The sequence below is a fragment of the Apodemus sylvaticus genome, chromosome 19, assembly GCF_947179515.1.
Source record: "Apodemus sylvaticus chromosome 19, mApoSyl1.1, whole genome shotgun sequence".
Classification (NCBI taxonomy): Eukaryota; Metazoa; Chordata; class Mammalia; order Rodentia; family Muridae; genus Apodemus; species Apodemus sylvaticus.
The window spans coordinates 11,180,696-11,203,447 of NC_067490.1; the positions used below are offsets into that span (position 1 = coordinate 11,180,696).

At 49.9% G+C, this 22,752-nt stretch overlaps 1 protein-coding gene across 9 annotated transcripts in view; it reads left to right on the plus strand.

Moving 5' to 3' along the window:
- Positions 1 to 1,073: 1,073 nt before the first annotated feature.
- The window catches only part of Pcnt (pericentrin), a 90,603-nt gene continuing 68,924 nt past the window's right edge, over positions 1,074 to 22,752 (plus strand). For 4 of the 9 annotated variants that reach the window (XM_052164450.1, XM_052164448.1, XM_052164449.1 and 1 more), the window contains exons 1-10: positions 1,075 to 1,395; positions 3,708 to 3,920; positions 8,001 to 8,072; positions 8,700 to 8,955; positions 9,791 to 9,846; positions 10,050 to 10,224; positions 10,759 to 10,895; positions 13,587 to 13,698; positions 17,332 to 17,575; positions 18,411 to 18,498. In XM_052164450.1, the coding sequence (XP_052020410.1) occupies positions 1,342 to 1,395; positions 3,708 to 3,920; positions 8,001 to 8,072; positions 8,700 to 8,955; positions 9,791 to 9,846; positions 10,050 to 10,224; positions 10,759 to 10,895; positions 13,587 to 13,698; positions 17,332 to 17,575; positions 18,411 to 18,498 (1,407 nt within the window). In that variant the 5' untranslated portion in view covers positions 1,075 to 1,341. Of the gene's footprint in view, positions 1,396 to 3,707; positions 3,921 to 8,000; positions 8,073 to 8,699; positions 8,956 to 9,790; positions 9,847 to 10,049; positions 10,225 to 10,758; positions 10,896 to 13,586; positions 13,699 to 17,331; positions 17,576 to 18,410; positions 18,499 to 22,752 lie in introns of all 9 variants that reach the window. The other 5 variants (XM_052164444.1, XM_052164446.1, XM_052164445.1 and 2 more) reach the window with 2 other exon arrangements.

The window sequence follows — 22,752 nt, forward strand, 5'->3', positions numbered from 1 at the left end:
TTTCTGGTCCTCTCATTTTTGATACGTGAAATATGACCCCCCCAACATTTCTTAAATATTTCATTGCTCAAAGATTGAGACCAACATATCCTGGAGGATAGGTCAGCCCAGAGGGACCCCCACCCCCACCCCAGTGTTTTCATCAGTGCAAGAAACACTTCCTAAGAGGCCTGGAGTCTCTTGAGTAATGAAAGTGAAACAATTTATTTTTCTGATCTTGTAAAGTCCGGTGTCAGCCTAGAGAGAAGGCAAAGTGGCTGCCGTGCAGATGTGGTATAAAACGGTAGTTTCTATAGCCTTTACCGCATTTCCAACCCAATGATAAATTAATAAGTGCCTAGGCAGGCAAGAACCAGCTGCTGTCTGGGGAAGAGAGGGACCCAATCCTTCCTAATGATCTGCAATTCACTGATGAGCTCTAAACGCGCCTCTTACTAAAAATGGACCATAGTTTATTTCCTTACAGCAGAAAGACTGTTTCCCTGTAGAGGTAATGGAGTGAGGGTCAGGAGCCCGAACACAAAATGACTCTACATTGAAGTGTGTGCATGAATGCAGAACGGCCCTCAGTGGCAACTCCGGAGCTCATTGGGGACAGCGGTCTAAGTTTTAGGTGTCATTCAATGAATAACTCTGGCTGTACTCTGTTCTTTGGATCTGGGTTGAAGACAGGGGTCAGTGTTTAGGAGGGAGGGGCAGAAGCGGTCAAAGAAGGGAGGCAGGAGAACTCCCGAGTGATCCTATAGGTTCACTGCACCTATGAGCCCAAAAAAAAAAAAAAAATCGCAATCACAGCCCCCTCTCTAGAAGGACTAAAGAGGAGGGTAGCGTCCTACCAATGATGAGGGACTATGGGGCCTAAGGTGACAGAGGATCCCCCAGGGTTCGCAGAAACACCTCGAGACAGAAAATCGACTTTTGCCAAGTTCCGCGGGAGAGCATGGACGGAGCGCAGCGGAGTAAGTCCTCCTCCGGTCGGGAGAGGGCGCTCGGCAGCACCGCCGCGGGGCAACGGTTCGCACAAACCTTCCCGCCGCCCAGGCGGCGAACAACCGCGAGCCCCGGGAACGCCGCCGTCTCGCTCATTGGTGTTGCTTGAAGAGGGTGGGGAGCGTCCGCGTACCAATTGGGGACAGGAGAGATGGCTCCCCGCCCTTGGAGCGTCACCGGAGCGCGCGTGCGCAAGGCCACAAGGCGCTCTTGATTGGCGGGGCGGCGCTGACAGTTGTGTGTATGGGGGTGGGGAGGCGAGTGGGTGAAGGGAGGGAGTGTAAATAGAGCGAAGGCGGTTTCGCCGCCGTGCTGCCGCCGCCGAGCGATCCTCGAGGAGGCCAGGTGGAGATGGAAGACGAGCAGGAGCAGCGACGCAGGAAGGTGGAGGCTGGGAGAGCCAAGGTTAGACGCTAGCATCTTTTGCTTTGCTGTGGGGAGAAATCCTAAGGAGGCTCCGGTGCTCGTACTGCCGCTGGACGAAAGCGGTGGCGGCAGGGCAGTGGGAGCTGCCGGGCGCTCGCCCTTCCCGCCGCTTCTGTGGAATTCACTTCCTAGGCGCCGCCATCTTGAATCCAGCGCCCTCGGTTTCGCCCCGCCCTATTGCGGCCGCAGCCAATCAGCGTCCGGGACGCCAGACCTTTTTCCCCGTAGGCGGGGCCGGGACCGTGGGCGGGTCCTGGTCACCTAGCATTCTTAGTTGTTGTGCTTCCGGTGCACCGGCACTTCCTCGGGGCTAAACTGTCCTAGGCTTTTTAAAGACTTTCTTTAGACTTTCGTTTTCTAGGGAACCTGGAGCTTTGCTCCCGAGTGGTGTCCGGTCGTTGTGTTTCGTTGTTCGCTCTCTGCGAACCGGTCCTGCAACTGACATACTTCTCACCTGCTTCAGATTTCGAATATTTGTTTGATACTCTACGCTGGGAACACTTGTGTGTCTTTTAAGATAGTTGGTTGAAAGGTGGTGGGGACCCAGAAGGCACGAACGTTTTGCACGTGGATCCCTGGCCACCTATCATAGCTTCCCATCCTGTACTGTCAGGAGTAGCTCGGTATATCTTCCATCAAAGAGCTGTGTTGATTTTGTGGTTCTCCTAGTAGCAGCATTTTTTTTTTCTCGAGACAGGGTTTTTCTGTATAACCCTGACTGTCTTGGAATTGAGTCTGTAGACCAGGCTGGCCTCGAACTCAGAAATCCGCCTGCCTCTGCCTCCCAGAGTGCTGGGATTACAGGCGTGCACCACCACTGCCCGGCACAACAATTCTTCACTTGAGTCAACAACCCCACCACCACCACCACCACCTGGCCCCCGCCCTGTAAAAAACGTACACAATACACAGTGGAAATGAGAGCACAGCAATATCAGATTACAGGTGCCAGCTAGAAGCCATTGTGGTATTTATCCCTCTGATAGGGCATAAGCCGGGCACATGCTGATGCTAAGAACTGCCAGGGGAACTGGTGCCCGCCCTTGGGTGGTTTGTGAACCCCATTTGGTGTACATAAGGGAGATGGAGGGTAATGAGAAGAACCAAGAGGCCACTCATTGATGGTCCATGGCCGGAGAAGAAGGGGAGCTCTGTGGCCGAGAGTTGCGTTCAGTGGAGGAAGGCAATAGATTAGAACAGAGTTGTTACTGTAGGCAGTGCCCTTCAAATTTCTCTTCACACAGATAAGTAAGTGGCCATGTTAATTTCCTCTGCCAACGAAACTGTGAGTTTCTGTTTTCATCGACAGGGGCACATTTGTTTGGCCTCCGTTGTGATTTGCTTGTGATAGATGTTCCCCCGTGAAATGCTGGTGCTCCAGAGCTGCTTGCCATTTTGAATGGGGTATGAGAGGGAAGATGGTGTGGGAGCTGGAGAGATGGCTCAGTGGTTAAGAGCACTGACTGCTCTTCCAGAGGTCCTGAGTTCAAATCCCAGCAACCACATGGTGGCTCACGACCATCTGTAATGGGATCTGATGCCCTCTTCTGGAGTCTGAAGAAGGCTACAGCGTACTCATATACATAAAGTAAATAAATAAATCTTAAGAAGAAGAAAAAAAAAGGAACGCCGAGAGGGATGCGGTTGAAAAGTCTTGTGTCTGAGGGACTGAAAGAAGCTAGGCTGTGCCTCAGACTGGCAGGCAGGCAGGCAGGCAACATTCTGGGATGGTCCCTAGTGCTTTGCTGCGCTGTGTCAGGAGAAGTAGAACATCAGATTCCGCAAAGGAAGATGCTAGATTGACCTGGCTTAATTAAGTTTTTGCTATTTCTGTACCTTGTCTCAGACTCTATGGCTAAGAAGTTTTGGCTGGGTCATATATTTCTTCCATTAGGGAAGAATGGGGGCAAGAAGGGGATGTTCTAGCTTCAGATAATAGTGTTAAGACTTGAATATGCCTTCATTAAGTTCTCAGTGTGTTAAATAGATGCATTTTTTAATCTGCTGTAAACTTTCCAGGCTGAGACCAGCCAATCTTCCAACCAGCCATATTGTTTTCTCTTGTCTGCTTGTAGGCATAATTAATGGCCATTTGTAGACCATTTGTATAATTTTGAGCTTAATGCCCAGGGCATAGGTGTCCATGAAGCAGCGGTCGCTCGGCCCCCGTGTGGCTGAGTGGGCGGAGCTAGCGCCAACCTCATGCTCCCCACGAGTGTGGTGGCTTTGTGGCTCTGTTACGTTTTTCTCCTTTACCTCTGTTTCTACTCCTTGTCTCAATTCTTCCGCAGCTTGCTAGCTTCCGACAGAGAAAAACAAAAGGTGACAGTCCGAATCCGAAGAAAAAGACGGCGAAGAGGAAGGGCTCGGCTGTCCATGCGTCTGTCCAGGAGGCGGCTTCGGTAGCCGCACCCAACAGCGAGCTCCCCCGAGGGGCGACTGTCTTTGAAAGCCAGGCATGCAGCAACACCCTGGACGGGACCGGAGGGGCGTCTGCAGCTCAGGTAGACTTAGTTACTCGTCACTGTCGGCTAGTTTCTATTTGTTGCTGTAGTCATTGACTAAAAGGGGCCTTCTGCTTCTGCTTTTCAAAAATGGAGAGGGTGAGATTTTGCTTTATAAAAGGTGAGTTAATGGGTTTTCCATGAGTAGATGACTCATCTTTAGAGTTTGTTTCTTGTGTGTGTCCTGCCACTCCTGGGGAGGATGGCTGTGGAGTAAGTCCTCTCCTCCCGCCTTGATGTGACTTCTGGGAACCGAACCAAAGTTGCTTGGATTGTGTGGCTAGGGCTTTACCCAGAAGCCGGGGACTTGTCTTTATTATGATTTTGAAGAGTTTCGGATAGTTGTTTAAAGAGAAATGCCGACCAGGTGGTGGTGGTGGCGCACTCCTTTAATCCCAGCACTTGGGAGACAGGCAGGCGGATTTCTGAGTTCAAGGCCAGCCTGGTCTACAAGAGTTCCAGGACAGCTAGGACTACCCAGAGAAACCCTGTCTTGAAGACAGGTGAGAGTGCTGTGGGTGTGTGTTCTCTGTGTGACATTCCTTCATTTGCTTTTGCATGCACCAGTGTGTTTCTGACTTGAGGATTTGGGGAAGGGAGAGGGTGGGGCAGAAATGATGTATGGCAGAAAGAGCTGGCCTCTGGCTGCTTAGTTTTATGAATAGTGGGGAGCACCCCGACCCCACCCCTCAGAGTCTCCCTCACCTCCCTGGCCCTGCACACTACTCTTTTTTTTATTTTTTGGTTTTTTGGATTTGGTTTTTTTGAGACAGGGTTTCTCTGTGTAGCCTTGGCTGTCCTGGAACTCACTCTGTAGACCAGGCTGGCCTTGAACTCAGAAATCCGCCTGCCTCTGCCTCCCAGGTGCTGGGATTACAGGCGTGCGCCACCACCGCCCAGCTCTGTTTTGTTTTCATACTTAATGTCTTGCATTTTCTCCTGCATTCCATAGAGTCCCATAGCTTCATTACCTCAGCTACTTTTGGGTCGGGGGTGGGGGGTTTGGGGGGTGGACACTTGGCTTTCATGCCTTCCCTTGGTAGACGTATTCTAGTTTTTCTTATAGTAAAGCCTCCTGTATCATCTTTTTCTTAGGACCGCTTTCACAGTGTTCTTTCCTGAGTATCTGAGTATCTGTAAGCCCAGGTTCAGGTTCCTTACGGCTTGCTTGCTTGCACAGGAACTGAGCTGTAGCAGGAGCTCATGATTGTGTGGCTGGCTGCCTCTGGCTTTTCTCTGAGCTGGCCTTCACACGGCTTCACCAACGCCCGGTTTGTGGACTACTCCTAAGTAGACTTTCCTCGGAACTCCTGTGCGGATTGTAAATGGGGGCCCTTGATATGTGCAGCTCTGGCCGGGAAACTCAAATACCTCTTAACCAGAAAAGAATTTCAAGGGCAAAATTTCACTGAAAGTAACGATATGTCTTGACTGCCCTATCTGAGAAAAAAAATAAAAGATCGCTGTCAGTATACCAGGTGTGAGGTCTACCTGCAAATTCGGGATTTTGTTTCTTTTGAAAGATGCCAGACATTCCCTGGGTGCCCCCTCGTGCTCTGGCAAGCTGGAGCTCTCTGGGGCTGCATGTGTGTGCCAGGCTTACTTTCTCTGCGCGCTGTGTTCTCTGGGTCCGGCTTGGCTGTTAGCTGCTGTTCACTGTACTTTCCCCTCAGCTTCTCTCAGTGGTGCAGAAACTAGAAGCCATGCCAACTGGCCCCCCGCTTAGCTCTCTCTGCTGCTGTGTGCGTCTGCTCCTCAGGCTCCCTCAGGAGACGCTCATAAGGAATAGTTGCAGTGAGAGTCGCTTCAGATCATCCGCAGCAGCTGACTGTGCTCTGCCCCGTGCTCTGGCAGGGGCGTGACTTTGCCAGCTGCAGGTAGTTTTTGTGAGTGGTGAACACTGGGAATTCTGGGGACTTTTCAGAGGCTATATAAATGCTAGAGTCCCGATAGAGGGTGACTGGTTGTTGGTTGGTTGCTGTGGGTTACGATTTGTTAAGTAGTCGAGACAGCAAAGATCCGCCTTGCCCCAAGGAACAGGTCACCCCCAATCAACCTTCCTTCTACCCAGTGTTGGGGGATTGCAAGGGAAGGAGTGAAGGGGTGGAGAGGGGTGGAGGGAAAAGGACCGCACAAAGTAGTAAAAGACCACTACATGTAGTGGGCACTTTGTAGTTTTTAAAATGTTTAAATTAGGGCAGGAGAGATGGCTCAGTGGCTTGGAGTACTTGCTGCTCTTGTAGGACACAGGATCCTAGTACCTGGTGACTCATCCCTCTTCGGTTCTAGGAAATATGGTACCCTGCACCCAACACTTACGTGGTGTGCGTACATACATGCAGGAAAAATGCTTGCAGACATAAATATAAATATAAAAATTTCTAAAAAAGCAGTAACTTTTTTTTTTTGTTTGTTTTGTTTTTTTTGAGACGGTTTTTCTGTGTAGCCCTGGCTGTCCTGGAGCTCACTCTGTAGACCAGGCTGGCCTCGAACTCAGAAATCCGCCTGCCTTTGCCTCCCAAGTGCTGGGATTAAAGGCATGTGCCACCACTGCCTGGCTAGCAGAAACCTTTTTTTTTTTTTTTTAAAGATTTATTTATTTATTATAGGTAAGTACACTGTAGCTGTCTTCAGACACCAGAAGAGGGTGTCAGATCTCTTTACAGATGGTTGTGAGCCACCATGTGGGTGCTGGGATTTGAACTCATGACCTCCGGAAGAGCAGTCGGTGCTCTTACCCACTGAGCCATCTCTCCAGCCCCCAGCAGAAACCTTTAAGCAGAGAAAAAAAAAATTTTTTTTTAAAAAGCCAGAGATAATAGCATATGCCTTTAATCCCAGCACTCAAAATGACAGGCAGGTGGATCTGTTTAAGTTCAAGGGGTTCTCAGCCTTCCTAATGCTGGGACCCACAACCATTCAGTGCTACTTCATGTCTATAATTTGGCTACTGTTATGAACTGTAATGTAATATCTGATATGCGGGCTATCTGCCCTAGGACTCCTGTGAAAGGATTGTTGGACCCCCAAAGAGGGCGCCGCCCACCTGTTGAGAACTGGTGATCTTCAGAGTGAGTTCCAAGGACAGTCGGGGCTGCACAGCAAAACCCTGCCTCAAAACCAAATCAAACCAAACCAACCAACCAACCAACCAACCAAACAAACAAAAAACATCGGCTAAGCAACAAAGGGGGTGGCGTGTGGGGCGCATGTGGGCCATGGCTCAGAGTGTGAGGGTCAGAGGACACCTTTTCAGGGGTCACTTCTTTGTGAGATAGTCTCTTATTTCTGCTGCAAGGCTGCAGACCCCAGCTTCCAGCAGATCCCCCAGTCGCCGCAGCTCCGCCCTCCCTGCCTTGCAAGTGGCCTGGCTGGGATTACAGGTGTTAGCGGAGGCCTCCAGCTTTTCCCACAGGTCCCTGGGCTAAGCGAGTCTACCACTGAGATGCCCGCTGTGCTGGCCCTCCTTGGCCCTCCTTTTTGAGTCAGGGTGCTGCTGCTGCTACTCAGGCTGGCTTTGAACTTGTGACAGACCAGGTAGGCCTTGAGTTTACAACTCTCCTGCCTCAGCCTCCAGGGTGCAAGGATTACGGATGTGCCTCTGTGCTCCACTTTCTTTTTAATTTAAAGATTGAGTCTAGCTATCTAGCCTATCCTGGTCTAAACTATGTAGCCCAGGGTGTCCTTGAACTCAGTATCCTCCTGTCTTTCCCTAGATTTCTCTTTTTTTTTTTAAAGTTTATTTTATACTCTATCGCTGTTGCTGTCTTCACACACACCAGAAGAGGGCATCGAATCCCATTACAGATGGTTGTGAGACACCGTGTGGTCGCTGGGAATTGAACTCAGGACCTCTGGAAGAGCAGCCAGTGCTTTTAACCGCTGAGCCATCTCTCCAGCCCCGATTCTGTCCTTCATGTAGCCTGTTCTCACAGTTTGCCTGTATTGTAGTATGTGTTAGTATTTTCCTCTGTTACATTTCATTGTAATGAAGTCAGCTTTTCACATCAACAGATTCGACCAAACGTCAATTGAAGCATTTAGGAATTGTCTAGGCTGCATTCTTTGCTTTCCTCCTAGGAACAAGAAGACTGTGACCTGGATGTGACTGACCTGCAGGGACAGCAGCAGCCACAGCCACAGCCACCCCAGGTGATCGGCAGGGCTCTCAGCCTTCACAGGGTGTTAACTCGTGCTCTGCCAATTTCACCAGGGCACAGTGGGTACGGGTTGCTGGGGGTCAGGTGGGAGAGACTCATTCCAAAGTGGTCAGGTGGGGGCGGTGGCTTGCCGTCTCCCCCTTTGTCTTATTATTTACGCCTTCTGTGAGTCCATTCCCCAAGCAAATGGAAGGTCACGTGTGGACACGCGGGGCTGGGAATCTACCTTGGCTATGTATGATGTGTGTTTGCAGTCAGTCACGTGCTAGCATAGAGCTGGGGGGCCACCCTCTTGCTGTCCATCATTCAGCAGCATAGAGACAGGACACCCTCTTGTTGTCAATCACATGCCAGCATAGCGCTGGGGCGGTACCCTCTTGCTGTCAATCACACAGCAGCATAGGGCTGGGGCGGCACCCTCTTGCTGTCCATCTGCAGCATAGAAACGGGGTGGTACCCTCTTGCTGTCAATCACACAGCAGCTTAGAGACCCAGCGGCACCCTCAAGTTACAAGTGCCTTTCTCTGCCTCATTCTTTTGTCATTTCTGCTTGGTGTGGCCCTTGCCATCCTGGTTTCTGACCTGGGTCTCATCAGGCCTGGCTCCTCTCTGCCTGCAGACAGCCCACAGCCTTGAACTAGAAGCACTCCGCCTGAGCCTGAACAACATGCATACCGCACAGCTGGAGCTGATGCAGGCCAACCTGCAGAAGGAAAAGGAGACCGCGCTGACGGAGCTGCGGGAAATGCTCAATGGCCGGCGGGCTCAGGAGCTGGCGCTGCTGCAGAGCAGGCAGCAGTGCGAACTGGAGCTGATGCGAGAGCAGCACGCCCGCGAGAAGGAGGCGATGGAGCTCCGCAGCGGGCAAGAGACAGGTACAAAGCAAGGGCAGGATGTGGACCCCGCTGAGTCATCTTCCCAGACCCCCTTCAAACACAAACGCCAGCAAACTTGACTGGTTCCATGCTGCTGGCTGGACAGTGCATGGGGTCGGCATGGTCATATTGCAGGTCTGCGTGCTGGATGGACTACACTCGTAGTCTGCTGCCGACCGCCCAGAGAGCAGCCTTGGGGGACCTTCTGTTTTGAGTTAGTCAGTCAATTGTATTTTGAATGTATTGGTGTTTTGCCTATGTATGTGTGTGTATGTCTGTGATGCCCAGCCTTCTAGTCAGCTTGCCTGACTTGTCTGCTGCCACTTGTCCTGCCCCCTGCCTCCTGTCATCAGCTTCGTCAGTCCTCCCCTCTGTTAATCTTTCCATCCTGCCTCTCTGGGAGGCCCCGCTGAGGGGAGGCTCTGTGGGACCCTGTCTTCTTGGGCTTCTGCCTGCTTGAGTTGGAACTTCTCATGTCTTAGTATCCAGTACCTTACCTCAGCGCTGGCCCGGCGGGCACCTGAACTGAAGTGCCCTGCAGCTCTCTAGCCTGAAGGTTCACATGCGTTTGGAGGTGCTGGGACTCCAGCAGCTGATGTCGGCTGTGCTCTTAGGAGATCCTGAGAGCCTGGGAACCACAGTAGTCTTTCTTTTGATGTGAATACGTGTCTTATTTAACCGACCATCCTCTGGATGTCTTGTCCGCCCGAGTGCAATGGCAACTTTCCACAAGTGGACAGTGGGTACTTGAGCCCTGCATCTCCTGGGTAATGAGATTGTGGAGAAAGTTTTAGATCCTGTGGTCTGAATGACTTGTTAACGTTCTGTCTTGCAGCTGAGCTGAAGGAGAAGTTACGTTTAGAAATGGAGAAAAACGTCCAGATGATCGAGGTGTGTGACTGATTGGAAATACAGTTCTGTACGTCTTCTGTCTTCCATTTTACCTTCACATTCCATTGAACTCCCCCACCGTGATGTAGATAAAGTCAGTCAAGGGAACTGGGACGAATGTGCGGGTAGGAAGTCAATTCTTTGTTGACTGCGTTTTCATAGATTGGGTTGGACCACAATCTTCTTTTTTTCTTTCAAATTAGACTCTGAAGCAAGATTGGGAGTCTGAAAGAGAGTTATGTTTGGAAAATCTCCGCAAAGAGTTGTCTGCAAAACATCAGTCAGAAATGGAGACTTTGCAAAACCAGTTTCAGAAGGAATTGTCAGAACAGAAAGCTGAACTGGAGAAGATTTTTCAGGCCAAACATGAGGTTGAAGGTGAGCCCCCTGATTACAGCGAGAATATCTGGGGGAGCACGGGGTGGGTACAGGGTGCTCTGAGTGTCCGTTAGAGTGAGCACTGTCTGCAACTTTCCCGCCTTTGCTTCCAGTCAGAGCTGCTGGGGACATACAGACCAGGGCATGGGTGTTTCATAGAGCCCTGTTACACCTTCAGTTGCTAAGTTATTCCTGAGGCGGGATCTGGTCCCTGCTCACTTTTAGTACCCCAGATGTTACGCAACACAGCAATTCTTCTGAGTTGACATGTGATCTTGTCTGGGTCTGTGTGCCTCTTCTTTCTCTCCATGGGAAGAACAGGCTGGCTCCTGAGGCCATGCCTAGGCAGAGCTTCTGCGATGTGCCATTGGTACATCCTGTCAGGCAATCCTGGGTGTCCAGGATGGAAACACAGTGGACACAATAGTCTGCGTGCAAATTGTGGGTTTGTGGGGAGGTGCCGTTCAGTAACTGCTACTGAAGATGGAAGCATCATCTTGTCACAAACTAGGTGACCTCTGTGCTGCTTTCTAGTTTCCCTGAAGAACCTGGAGGCTCAGCATCAAGAAGCCATCAAGAAGTTGCAAGAAGACCTGCAGTCAGAGCACTGCCAGTACTTACAAGATTTAGAGCTGAAGTTCAGAGAAAAGGAAAAAGCAAAAGAGTTGGAGGTAGGCCCAACATAGCATCTTGAGTTACTTGATTGTATGTGGAGTGTGTGTCTGCCTATCTGGTGTGGGTTCACGTGCACACTGTGGTTGGTGTCAGTGCTTTCCTCTGTTGTACGCCATCTTATTTCTTGAGACGGGATCTCTTACTGACCCGTGAGCTCATAGGTCAGCTAGACTGGCTGGCTGGAAACCCTTGGAGTTTGTTACCCCAGCGCTGGGTGCCAATCACAGTTCTCCCATCATGCCTTGCGTTTACATGGATGCCGCCGACCTGAGTTCAGGCTCTCCTGCTTGAGTAGCAGGCTGTTTATATACCAAGCCATTTCCCTACACCTGATTCTTGTCTTATTAGAGAAGCTCTGGAACAATGTGGAGATGGGCCACTTCATATTTTGATGTCTGCTGAAACTTGAGTGCTGAATTCAAAGAGACTTAGTTCTTGGTACAGAAGGTACTAGGCCAGGCCTGTGAAATAATGTTCAATTTTAAAAAAAGATTTTTATTTTATGCACATAAGTGTTTAGCCTGCATGTATGTCTGTATGAGGGTGTCAGATCCCCTGAATCAGTTGGGAGCTGCTACATGGGTGCTGGGAATTGAACCCGGGTCCTCTGGAAGCGCAGTCAGTGCTCTTAACCATTGAGCTGTCTCCAGCTCCCCACCCATTTTGTTTGGTTTGGTTTTGTTGAGGCAGGGTTTCTCTGACTGTCCTAGAACTCTGTAGACCAGGCTAGCTCTACCACTGAGGTAAATTCCCAACCCCTCAATGTTTAATCTTGAATTCAGAAAATACATCATTCTCTACATAGGTTCCTGAGACTTTTATAAAATCTCTGAACACTAAGCACATACCCTTCAAGCGGCACCACTGCCCAGCTAATACTGTTATTCTCAATAGCCTCAAAAGAGAAACAACACATATGTTCATCACATGATCAGTGGTTAAACATGCGCTGTCTGTGTGCCATAGAATAATATCCAGCCATAAAAATAGAAGACTGAGGGCTGGAGAGATGGCTCAGTGGTTAAGAGCACTCACTGGCTGCTCTTCCAGAGGACCAACGTTCAATTCTCAGCAACCACATGGTGGCTCACAACCGTCTGTAATGGGATCCTATGTCCTTTTCTGGTGTGTCTGAAGACAGCGATAGTGTACTCACATACATGAAATAAATTTTAAAAAAAGAAAAAAAGAAATTAGGGAAAGATAAGTCAGAAGCTGGAGTTAGTGCTGTGTGCAGGGAGGTACAGACCTGAGCAGACCAGAGCGGACCTGCCTGGCCTCCTGGTGCCTCAGGGCCTGTGTGCTCTCCTCATGCAGAGGCCGGTCTTGTGTAGAACCTACCCTGACCTCACGTTTCAGGTTCTCTACAAAAAAGGGCTTTGTGTACCTTCTGTTCCGGTGCCTGTGAGCAGGGCAGGGCCACCTTGCAGTTTCTGCCACTCTTGCAGTCAACTGGAGCCTGCCAAGGCCTCGTCTCTCCATGTCTGATCCCAGGCTAGGGCCCACGAGGAGATGCACATGAGGGTGGTCGGTCCTTCAGCCCAGCCTTCCTGAGCAGGCCTAGAGCCCTAGGCTGGGGCCTCCCCACCGGTCATTGGCACAGTGTGTGTCCTTGCTCAGAGGGAGAGAGAAGCCTTGTCCCGAGAAGGAACTGAAGCACAGGCTCCTGAAAAGAGGGCCAAAAACCAGACTGCATGCAGACAAAACTCACTTAAAAAATGTTACAAGGTTTAACTAAAGTATATCATCATTCCGTCCTTCCCTTTCCCTACTCTGAGCCCACCTATGTCCTCCAAGCCCATACCCCTCAAATTCATGTCTCCTTTTCTCTGGTTATTACTGTTGTACATATGCATATTTATTTCGTTGTTTGTTTGTTTAATGTATATGAGCGCTCTGCTGCATGTACACCCGCAGTCCAGAAGAGGGCATCTGGTCCTGTTTCAGATGGTTGTGAGCCACCACGTGGGTACTGGGATTTGAACTCAGGACCTCTGGAAGAGCAGCCAGTGCTCTTAACCTCTGAGCCATCTCCTCAGCACCACATATATATTTTATATACGCATATATGTATAAGTAAACAACTACAACCTACTGAGTCCGTTTAGCGTTGCTTATATGTGTATCATTCCAGGGCTGACAGCTTGCTACTGAATAACTAACGAAGGGGCTCATCCTTGGGAAGGACTAATTGTAAGGCTCTCAGTAGCCAGGCCTTAGTCGCCTGCAGTTCTTTGTCTAGTAGCCTGGCCCTGGGAGGTTTCCCCAGCCATGCCTGTCAACCTTGTCAAGTTGGGATCTTGTGTAGACTGTCACATTGTGGAGACATTGTAAGCGAAGCTTCCCTGTCATTTCTAAGACACAGTTCCACAGCAGATGCCCTGGTGTTCCCGGCCTATGATCTTCCTGTCTCTTCCTCTGCAGTGTTCTCTGAGCCTTGGGTGTAGGCAGTGTGTCGTGGCTGGGACGACAGTGTGTATAGCACCGTTGATTTTTGAGGTCACCTCGGCCCTGCTTTGTCCTGGCTACTCTGCTGCCTTTGAGCTGTAGGCTCAGGATCTGAGCTCTTCTGTGTTTTCTGCTTCCCTTTGAGATGTGAACCCCAGGGGGGCGTAGAGCCCGCAGCCACACAGGGGCCCTGCTCGGCTCCTTTGGTTCTAATGAGAACATTTTCTTCTTCTTCACAGTTAGAGACTCTTCAGGCATCCTATGAAGACCTCAAGGCTCAGTCCCAAGAAGAGATCAGACAACTGTGGTCCCAGCTTGAGTCTATGAGAAGCAACCGAGATTCAGTGAATGGTGAGGCTTTTTGTGGGACGTCTGGATCCTTCAAAGCTGACCTGTGCAGGTTGTTATGTGTTTGTGGTTTGTCGAGATGGCATATTGGAACCTAGGGCTTTGTACATTTTTTTTTTTGTTTTTACTTTTTAGTTGATTAGTTGTGAGTTTTATATCACGCACCTCAGTTCTGCTCATCTCCCCAGACTCTCCTAGCCACCATTTGCCCTTGCAAACTGCTGCCCCAAAATAAAACACACACACACGCACACGCACACGCACACGCACACGCACACACACACACGCACACGCACGCACACACACGCACACACACGCACACACATGCACACACACACACACACACACACACACGCATGCACGCACACACACGCATGCATGCACACACATAGACACACACCCCCCAGACACACAAAGACACCCCCCCACACACACACAGCATAGAAGACATCTCATTGTCTTCACATCTTCACTTGTGAATGTTCATTGCAATGAGTCATTGTCCTGGTTTGCAAGCTCTGTGATGCCATCAATATTGGATCCTCATTGGGATTCCTCCTGGTTATCCTGTTGTTGGCCTGTGTCATGGAGGTCCTGCAGCTTTGGAACAGCAGGACCGGCCCTTTCACGCGTCTCGGTTGTTCACAGATAGTTTAGACTTTTGGATTGGCCAACTCAGAGCCCTGGGTGTAGGCCTGGGTGGTAGCGGAGCTAGTCAGCCCTCTGACTCGAGAATACTGCCCTGGCTAGGTTAGCTCTCCTGCCCCCATGTCCTCAGGGCTGGCTCACCTGCACCCAGGCCTCCAGAGCCAGCTCCACTGTGCTGCCAGTCAGGGTGCAGCACCTGCTCTAAGGGCTGCAGCCTGTGAGGGGCTGGGCCAGCTCTCCAGCTCTCGCACCCTCAAGGTTGCTCACCGGAGCCTTTCCCATCAGGACTGGCTCTACTGTGTTGACCGGGGGAGGTGCACGGCTGACTCAGCCAGCAAGGGACAGGGCCAGCTCACCTGCTGTCATGACTTTAGGGCCAGTTCTCCCACCTGCCACAGGTGGTGATGGGTGAGAAGGGGTGGGCACTACCCCTACCCCCATGCCACCGCATGGCAGAGGAGTGCTGAGGCTACCTCTCCTAAGCTCTGTGGGCCAGCTCACCTGCACTCCTGCCACCAGGGCCAGCTCTGCTGTGCTGCCTGGGTGGGGCACAGGGCCCCTCTCCCGAGTGCTGCTGCAGGTGAGTGATGGGGCCAGCTCTCCAAAGTACTATATCCAGTGAGGGGTGGGGCCAGTTCTGCACAGCCCAGCTCCACTGGACATCCGGGTCCCCAGCAGTTGCCCTGACCAGGGACATCCCCATGTTCTCTAGTGGTAATGTGATCACTGTAGACATCAATGACAGTCCCTGCTGATCAATGACAGTCCCTGCTGTTGTATAGCCATGGACCCAGACTGGCCCTCAGTGTCAGTTTGGGCTGGGACTTCACCATGAGTCAGGTGGTGGGGCAAGATAGCCATCTCCTTCCTCGAGTCTCAGTTCCATCTCTCTTCATAATGCTCAAGCTGCTTTTCTTCTCCCCTCCCCCATCTGCTCCCCACACACTTACACCTCCACTGTGCTGGCACTAGCTCAGGCCACGCAGCTAGTGCTGCGTGACGTTGGTGCATGGTGTGATGGCGAGCGGTGTCTATGACCCGCCTGTGCTATGCACTGGAGTGCAGGTCTGTGGGTGGCAGGGCGGTCTAAAGGTCTCTTCCTCCAGCACTGTGCTGTCTGGATTTGATGTGACTTGATGTTTGAGTCTCAGATAATGGCATAAGACAGCTTTGGCCACCAAGCCAGGCATCAAGTTAGGACAAACGGTGAACTGCCTTCTGCTCTGCCCCTGACCGACATACAGGGTGTCTCTCTTTGCCCATTGCCAGTGGGGTGACCTTGTACATTCTTAGCAAGGGCTGTAGCACTAATCAAGTCCCAGCCCCAAAACTTTGACTTTTGATAGTTGAACCATAGAGTTTACTAGTGGGGAATGGGGGGAGGGAAGAGGGCGGAGTAGGGAGAGGGAGGCCTGACTTTGACAGAGGACCATGCCTGGTTCCCATCTCCTTCATGGCCGGTCACAACCAGTGTGTAACTCCAGTTCTGGCCATCAGATGCCCTCTTCTGGCCTTTGTGGGCACTACATGCACATACATATATGCAGGCAAACACTCAACACATAAAATGAAAATGAACCCTTAAGAAAGGAAGGGAAATCAGTATATAAAGATCTCTTCTTTTTCTTTTTTGTCTCTCAGCATATCAGCTGAGTGTAGTCACATGACCGTGTTCCTGCTGGTACAGGTTCTTGTCGTGAAAAGTGTCCTTCATGTGTGGGTCTTACCTGGCGACGCTTTTGGGTGCTATAGCAGGGTGAGTCTTACTTAGCCAGGATCGGGGCTCCAAGACGGGGTCTTTCTGCTCACTGAGGAATAGACCCTGTGAGCTTCCCCAGGGCAGCTGCTGTCAGATACCTGTAGCTGCAGCTCTACTTTTGTGAAGCAATTAACCATTGAGTCGCCAGGGCCCAACAAATGTGGCTGCTTTTGCTGGAGGCAGCTCCAGTCTCATCCTGCCTTGAGCTGAGCAGACCTTCCGACTCAGTTCTCTCCTTCTGTGGCAGAAACATCTCCGTGTAGCCAGGCAGCCAGGCGGACATGGCCGCTCAGAGAGCAGCAGAGTCACTTGTGTCCAGTGGTGGAGTTAGAGTTGGCTAGGTCCAGTTCAGGCCCCCACCGCCCAGGGTCGCATCAACCTCATCCCAGCTAGCCTCCTTTTCCTGGCGTTCATCTGTAAACAGAGCCTTGAAGACCCTGCTGATTGCCCTGGAGGGTAAATGTGATTTGGAGCAAGGAACAGTTATGAGAACGGGCCAGAAACAGGGACATTTGGCGAATTACCCTTTGTTACGTGGTGGCGAGTGGGGCCTGGTCTCTACCTTCTGTGAGCTCTGTTCATGGCCAGATGTAGAAGCCAGGATGTCAGTTTGTTGCTCTCTTGGGGTCCTTCTTCCACGGGACTTCACCCTGCTGGAAGTTTGATATAAAACCTTTGGGGTTGTAACTACGCGGTCCACACTGTTAATGGTTGCCATAGACCAGTTGGTAGCATTTGCGAGGTCTCAGGCTTACATGTGGTCTGCGTTACTGTGCAGAACACTGTCACTTTGATAGCCTTAAAATTGGAGCTCAAAGCAAGTTTGGGATGCTGTCTCTCTCTCTCTCTCTCTCTCTCTCTCTCTCTCTCTCTCTCTCTCTCTCTCTCTCTCTCTCTCTCTCTCTCTCTCTCTCTCTCTCCAAGAACTACAGCTCACATCTGGGTGTCAGCAGCTGGGCCTCGGTCCAAACCCATTTCAAGAGTAACTTGAGATTGTGACAAGATACTGTTCTTCATTGTAAAGGGCCGTGTTCCTTGTTGCAGTCAGTCGCTCTGACTCCCAGTTGCTGTAGCTCTTTAAGGGACTCCTGAAGTGTTGAGCGAGCCATGGGGCAAGGGGCCCTTCCCGACTCAGAAGGGGTCGGCCCTTCTCAGAGTCTACCCAGCGGCCATGTTGTCTCTTACCCTGTGTTCCACTCTGGGGTGATTCCGTGCTTCTCCTGCTGAAGGGTCGTGGGAGCCCCTGCTGGCCCAAGCATCTCACCTGGAAGACCTGGAGCATCTGCGGGCAGATTTCTCTCAGCAGCAGCAGCAGCAAGAGAGAGCCCAGCATGAGGCAGAGCTGGAGCACCTGAGGGTCTATTTCGAGAAGAAGTTGAAGGACGCTGAGAAGACATACCAAGAGGACCTGACGGTGTTCCAGCAACGGCTGCAGGAGGCCAGAGAGGACTCTCTGGAGTCTGCGGAAATCAGGTAATGGAAACAACGTTCCGACTCAGCGTACTTCTGCAATGTGGGGACCCTGGGCTGAGTTTGCACTTCAGTTTGTGAGCTCACACTAATGGAGTACAGAAGAGCTGGCTTTTTCGTTTTTGTTGTTGTTGTCGTCGCCTTGGCTGGCCTGGAACTTACAGAGGTCCAACTGCCTCTGCTTCCCTGGTCCTGGAAATAAGGGTGGGAATCACTATGTCAATACTTCTTCCCTGGCCCTAACACCCAGGTTTTCACTGCATTTCCAGCGTGTGGCCCTGTGGTCAAAGCTCATTCTCCAGCGTTATGGTACTGTCTACGCAGCATGGAGACCTAGCGTCATCGGGTCCTCAACTTAATACCTTACCTGTGTGAGGCTGGACCCAGGGTCAGAGAGGGCAAGAAAGGGCTGCACTAAAGCTTTTACGTTCCTTAAAAACATCTTTTTTTGTAAACGAATCTTTTGCCTGCGTGTATGTCTGTGCGTCACATGCCCTTGAAGTCAGAAGAAGGCATTGCCACCCTGGAACTGGAGCTCCAGATGCTTGTGAGCCAGTCCTGGGTGCTGGGAATTGAATTTAGGTCCTTTGTAAGAGCGACCAGGGCTCTTAGCCACCGAGCCGCCTCTCCAGCCCCAAAGGCTTTGTTTTTATTGTATGTATGTATGTATGTATGTGTGTATGTATGTGTGTATTCTCGAGAAAGGATTTCACTGTGTAGCTCTGGCTGTCTTGAACTCACAGATTCGCCTGCCTGTGCATCCTGAGTGCTGGAATTCAAGGTATGCCCCCGCTGTGGGCAGCACACTAACGCTGTTATCCCTGTCTGCTCTCTCTAGTTCGTCCTGTATGTTTCCAGAGGAGACATCTGAGAGAGAAGGGAAGGAGCCGCCTCATCCGCTCCATCTTCAGCTTGAGCAACCGAAGGTGACAGGCCGTGTGGTTTTAATCTGAGAAGGTTGAGAGTCATTCGTCTTTAAGTTAGCAAGTGGCCGTCTCTCACATCATAGAGTGCGTTCTGTCCTTGTCACTTTGTCACCCCGGGGAGCTTGGAACACCTCTCTAACCTCACTCGGGCACCGGGCTTGTCTAAGGAGTAAGGACCCAGTCTGATGCTATTGGGTGCTCCCTTCTCCCCACTGCCGCCTGCTTGCTGTCCTCCTCCTTCCCCAGCTGTCTCTGAGGCTTCCTCTGTCACCTGCCTGCACACCTGTCAGCCTCGACTTGGGCATTCTGACAGGTGTGAAGATGTTAAAAGACATCTATTTATGCACAGGCCTGCGTTTGTGTGTGTGCATGACTACAAAAGCACATGTGGTGTGTGTGTGTGCACGCGCTCGCGCTTCCAATCTATCTTTTTCATGCTTTTTTTAAAGATAAGGTTTCAGGTAGCCAAGGCTAGCCTTGAACTTGCTGTGTACTTGAGGATGACTGTGACACCTTTTGATTTTCTGGTCTTCATCTCCTAAGCACTGGGATTATAGACGTGTACCATCACTTTGTTTTCTGCAGTTCTGGGGCCTGAACCCGGGGCTTGCGTGTATTAGACCAGCTGTGTTCCACTCCAGGCCGTTTGTCTCACCTCCTTAGAAAGATGCTGTCAGCGTGGATTGTGGCTAGCACTTTCGATGCCCTATCTTAAACAGTCCTATCCTGAGGTCCTAGAGATTAGGATGATAGCAGAGATTAGGATATAGCATGTGAACTCGGGAGGGCAACACACACTGCTCAATCCATGACAGGCTTTTTCCAGCCCTTGAAATCTTTTTTGCCCATTTGTCTATGAATACCTGGTTTCCCCTGTTCTGGTAAATGCGCCAGTTTCCCTGTGTCCTGTCTTATATCCATACATGACTGCATCCTACCTCTCGTGTTAATGCTCTGGGCTGTGAGACCCTCACACTGCCTGCAATTTTTATGCTACATGAGGCCTTTGAGTCCCAGGTTCTCTCTTCAGGTATATTCTGTCTGGTCAGACCGTTCGGTGGCCTGTGGGGTTTTTTCCTGTCACCTGTAGCTCTTGTGAGCCCATGACTGGGTTTTGGACATGCGCAGACATTCTCAGGGGCTCCCAGGAAAGGCCCTGGCAGTCTTCTGATCTTCACGCCACTGCCTTCAAGTACGTCCAGATACTTCACCTCCTTCACGGTGATTGTTCAACCACCGTGGAAAGTTCGGACATTTTGTGAGCTTGAGAAAGCTGAGGCCACACCATCATGGGTGGTTCAAGGAGTGTGAACTGGTGTTCCTGTGTTTTGCTGCTTGTATGGTAACTAAACCGCGCTCTCTTCCTCATGCGCTCTCTTCCTCATGCGTGTGACCGTGTCTGATAACGTGCCTTTCGTGACTTCTGCGTTCATGCCTTTGTTCTTCACGAGTAGCTCTGTGGACTTCCATTCTCCATCAGAAGAGAGCTTTTGAGGAATTTCTTTCCTTTTTTGCCTCCAAGTTTGATTACCAAGTTGTCTTTAGAATTAAGGACCAGGGAAGGGCCTGGCGTAAGATAGAACTATTAGAGCCTTGCGCAAAGCCTTCTGTGTCACCTTGGCCCAGACCAGCATCTGTCCATGTGTGGACAGTCGCGGTGTGTGGCCTGCGGTCTGTCCCCACACTTTGCCTGAAGACAGAGTTTCCTAAACATGCTTGTTTCCCAGACTTCGTGTTTGTCTGGAGACTCAGTTTAAGAAAGGAATGTGGCCAGGCATGGTGGCACACGCCTCTAATCCTGGCGCTTGGGGTCAGAAGTAGGTGGATCTTTGAGTTCAAGGCCAGCCTGTCTTCCATAGAAAGTTCCAGGATAGCCAGGGCTACACAGCAAAACCCAGTCTCAAAAAAACCTCCAAACCAATCAATGAACAACAACAGTAATAATGAAGGAATGTGGAATTCTCCTATAGTAATTTTGTTAAATTTTATTGAATTGCTTTAAGCATTTTGAAGTTTTGTTATAAACTCCTATGTTTGTGATTATGTCTCTCAGGAAAATTTACCTTTTATTATTTATGAAATATCTCCTGCTATTCTTTGCCTTAAAATCTTAAATCCTGAAATATTTTCTTTTTAAAAATTATTATTATCATTATTATTATTATTATTATTTTGGTTTGGTTTTTTGAGACAGGGTTTCTCTGTGTAGCCTTGGCTGTCCTGGAACTCACTCTGTAGACCAGGCTGGCCTTGAACTCAAAATCCGCCTGCCTCTGCCTCCCAAGTGCTGGGATTAAAGGTGTGCCCCACCAATGCTGGGCTTTTAATTATTTTTTATCATTCATATATATATGTGACTACACTGTTGCTGTCTTCAGGCACACCAGGAGAGGGCATCGGATCCTATTACAGATGGTTGTGAGCCACCATGTGGTTGCTGGGAATTGAACTCAGGACCTCTGGAAGAGCAGTCAGTGCTCTTAACCACTGAGCCATCTCTCCAGCCCTTGTTCTTAGAATTTTATATATGTATATTTAAAGATTTATTTGTTTGTTTTATGTACATGAGTACACTGTTGCTGTCTTCAGTGCTCTTAACTGCTGAGCCATCTCTGCAGCCCTTCTTCAGCATTTCTTTTTTTGTTTTTGTTTTTTGGATTTGGTTTTTTGGAGACAGGGTTTCTCTGTGTAGCCCTGGCTGTCCTAGAACTCACTCTGTAGACCAGGCTGGCCTCGAACTCAGAAATCCGCCTGCCTCTGCCTCCCAAGTGCTGGGATTACAGGTGTGTGCCACCACTGCCTGGCTTCTTCAGCATTTCTTATTGTGTGGCCCTTTCATATAAGTTTTCTTCTATTTAAAGTCTTTTTCCATCTTTATATTTTGGTGTTTTTTTAATTAAGATTTTTTTTATTGACTTTATATCCTGATCACAGCCCCTCCCTCCTCTCCCCCAAGTCCCACCCTTACAGATCCCTCTCTCCTTCTCAGAGAAAAGGAGTCCCCCACCTCCAACTTTGGTAGCACTCCACCCTGGGACATCTAGTTCCAGCAGGTCTAGGCACATCCTCTCCCACTGAGACCCAACCAGGCAGGCCAGTTAGATGGGAAGAGACCCAATGGCAGGGGACAGAGACCAAGACAGTCCCCACCCTGCTTGTCACATAAAGACCAAGCTGCACATCTGTGACAAGTATGTGGGTTGGGGGGTCTGGGTCCAAAAAAAAAAATCCTGTGACTGAGATCATGGAGAGATGCTGAGGAGTGACAGCACTGTCTGCTCTTTGAAGACAAGGTGTTCCCTGTGCCCACAAGTCAGCTCACAGTGCTCTGTAACTCCAGTTCCTGAGGAGCTGATGCCTTCTTCTGGCCCTCAGAGGATACAGGCTTGCATGCAGGGCATAGACATGCATATAGGCAAAACATCCATACACAGAAAACAATTTTTAAGAATTTAAGTACATGAAAACAATAAGATGAATGAAAAAATAAAATTCAATTTATTATAGAAAAGACCATTTACCAAAATTAAATCAAGATCAGGTAAACTATTTAAACAGCCCTATAACTCCTAGGGAAATAGAAGCAGTCATTGAAAGTCTCCCAACTAAAAAAAGCCCAGGGCCAGATGGTTTTAGTACACAATTCTACCAGACTTTCAAAAAAGAGCTAATACTCTTCAAACTATTCCACAAAATAGAAACAGAAGTAACACTGCTAAACACATTTCTATTGAGGCCCCAGTCACCCCATACCTAAACCACCAAAGACTCAACAAAGAGAATTCCAGACCAATTTCCCTGATGCAAAAAATAGTAGAATACTCACAAACGAATCCAGGAGCACCCTAAAAACATCGTCCACTGTCTTCCTTCCTCCCATCTTTCTTCTTAATGTCCCTGCTGTAGTAATATGCCTGTAGTGAACAGTTCTGCTGTTTTGGTCCAGATTTAGAGTGATTGTTCCAACCCTCTTTTGATGATTTCATCACCTGTGCCATCTTGGGATTGTTGGAAATAGATTGTATTATCTCTTCAGCCTTAGCATGGGCTACAGCTTCCTGGGTTTTGTGGTGGTGGTGGTGGTGGTTTGTTTTTGTTTTGTTTGCTTTACATTCTCTAGCTTTTTGTTAAAATCTGGATATTGTGGGGCATATCTTTCGAGAGTGGATTCTACAGGGCATTGAAAGTCTGCTTTAGCAGGCAGTTATCTTGTTTCCTCCTCTGTTTTGGAAGCGAGTGTTTTGTTCAGTTCTT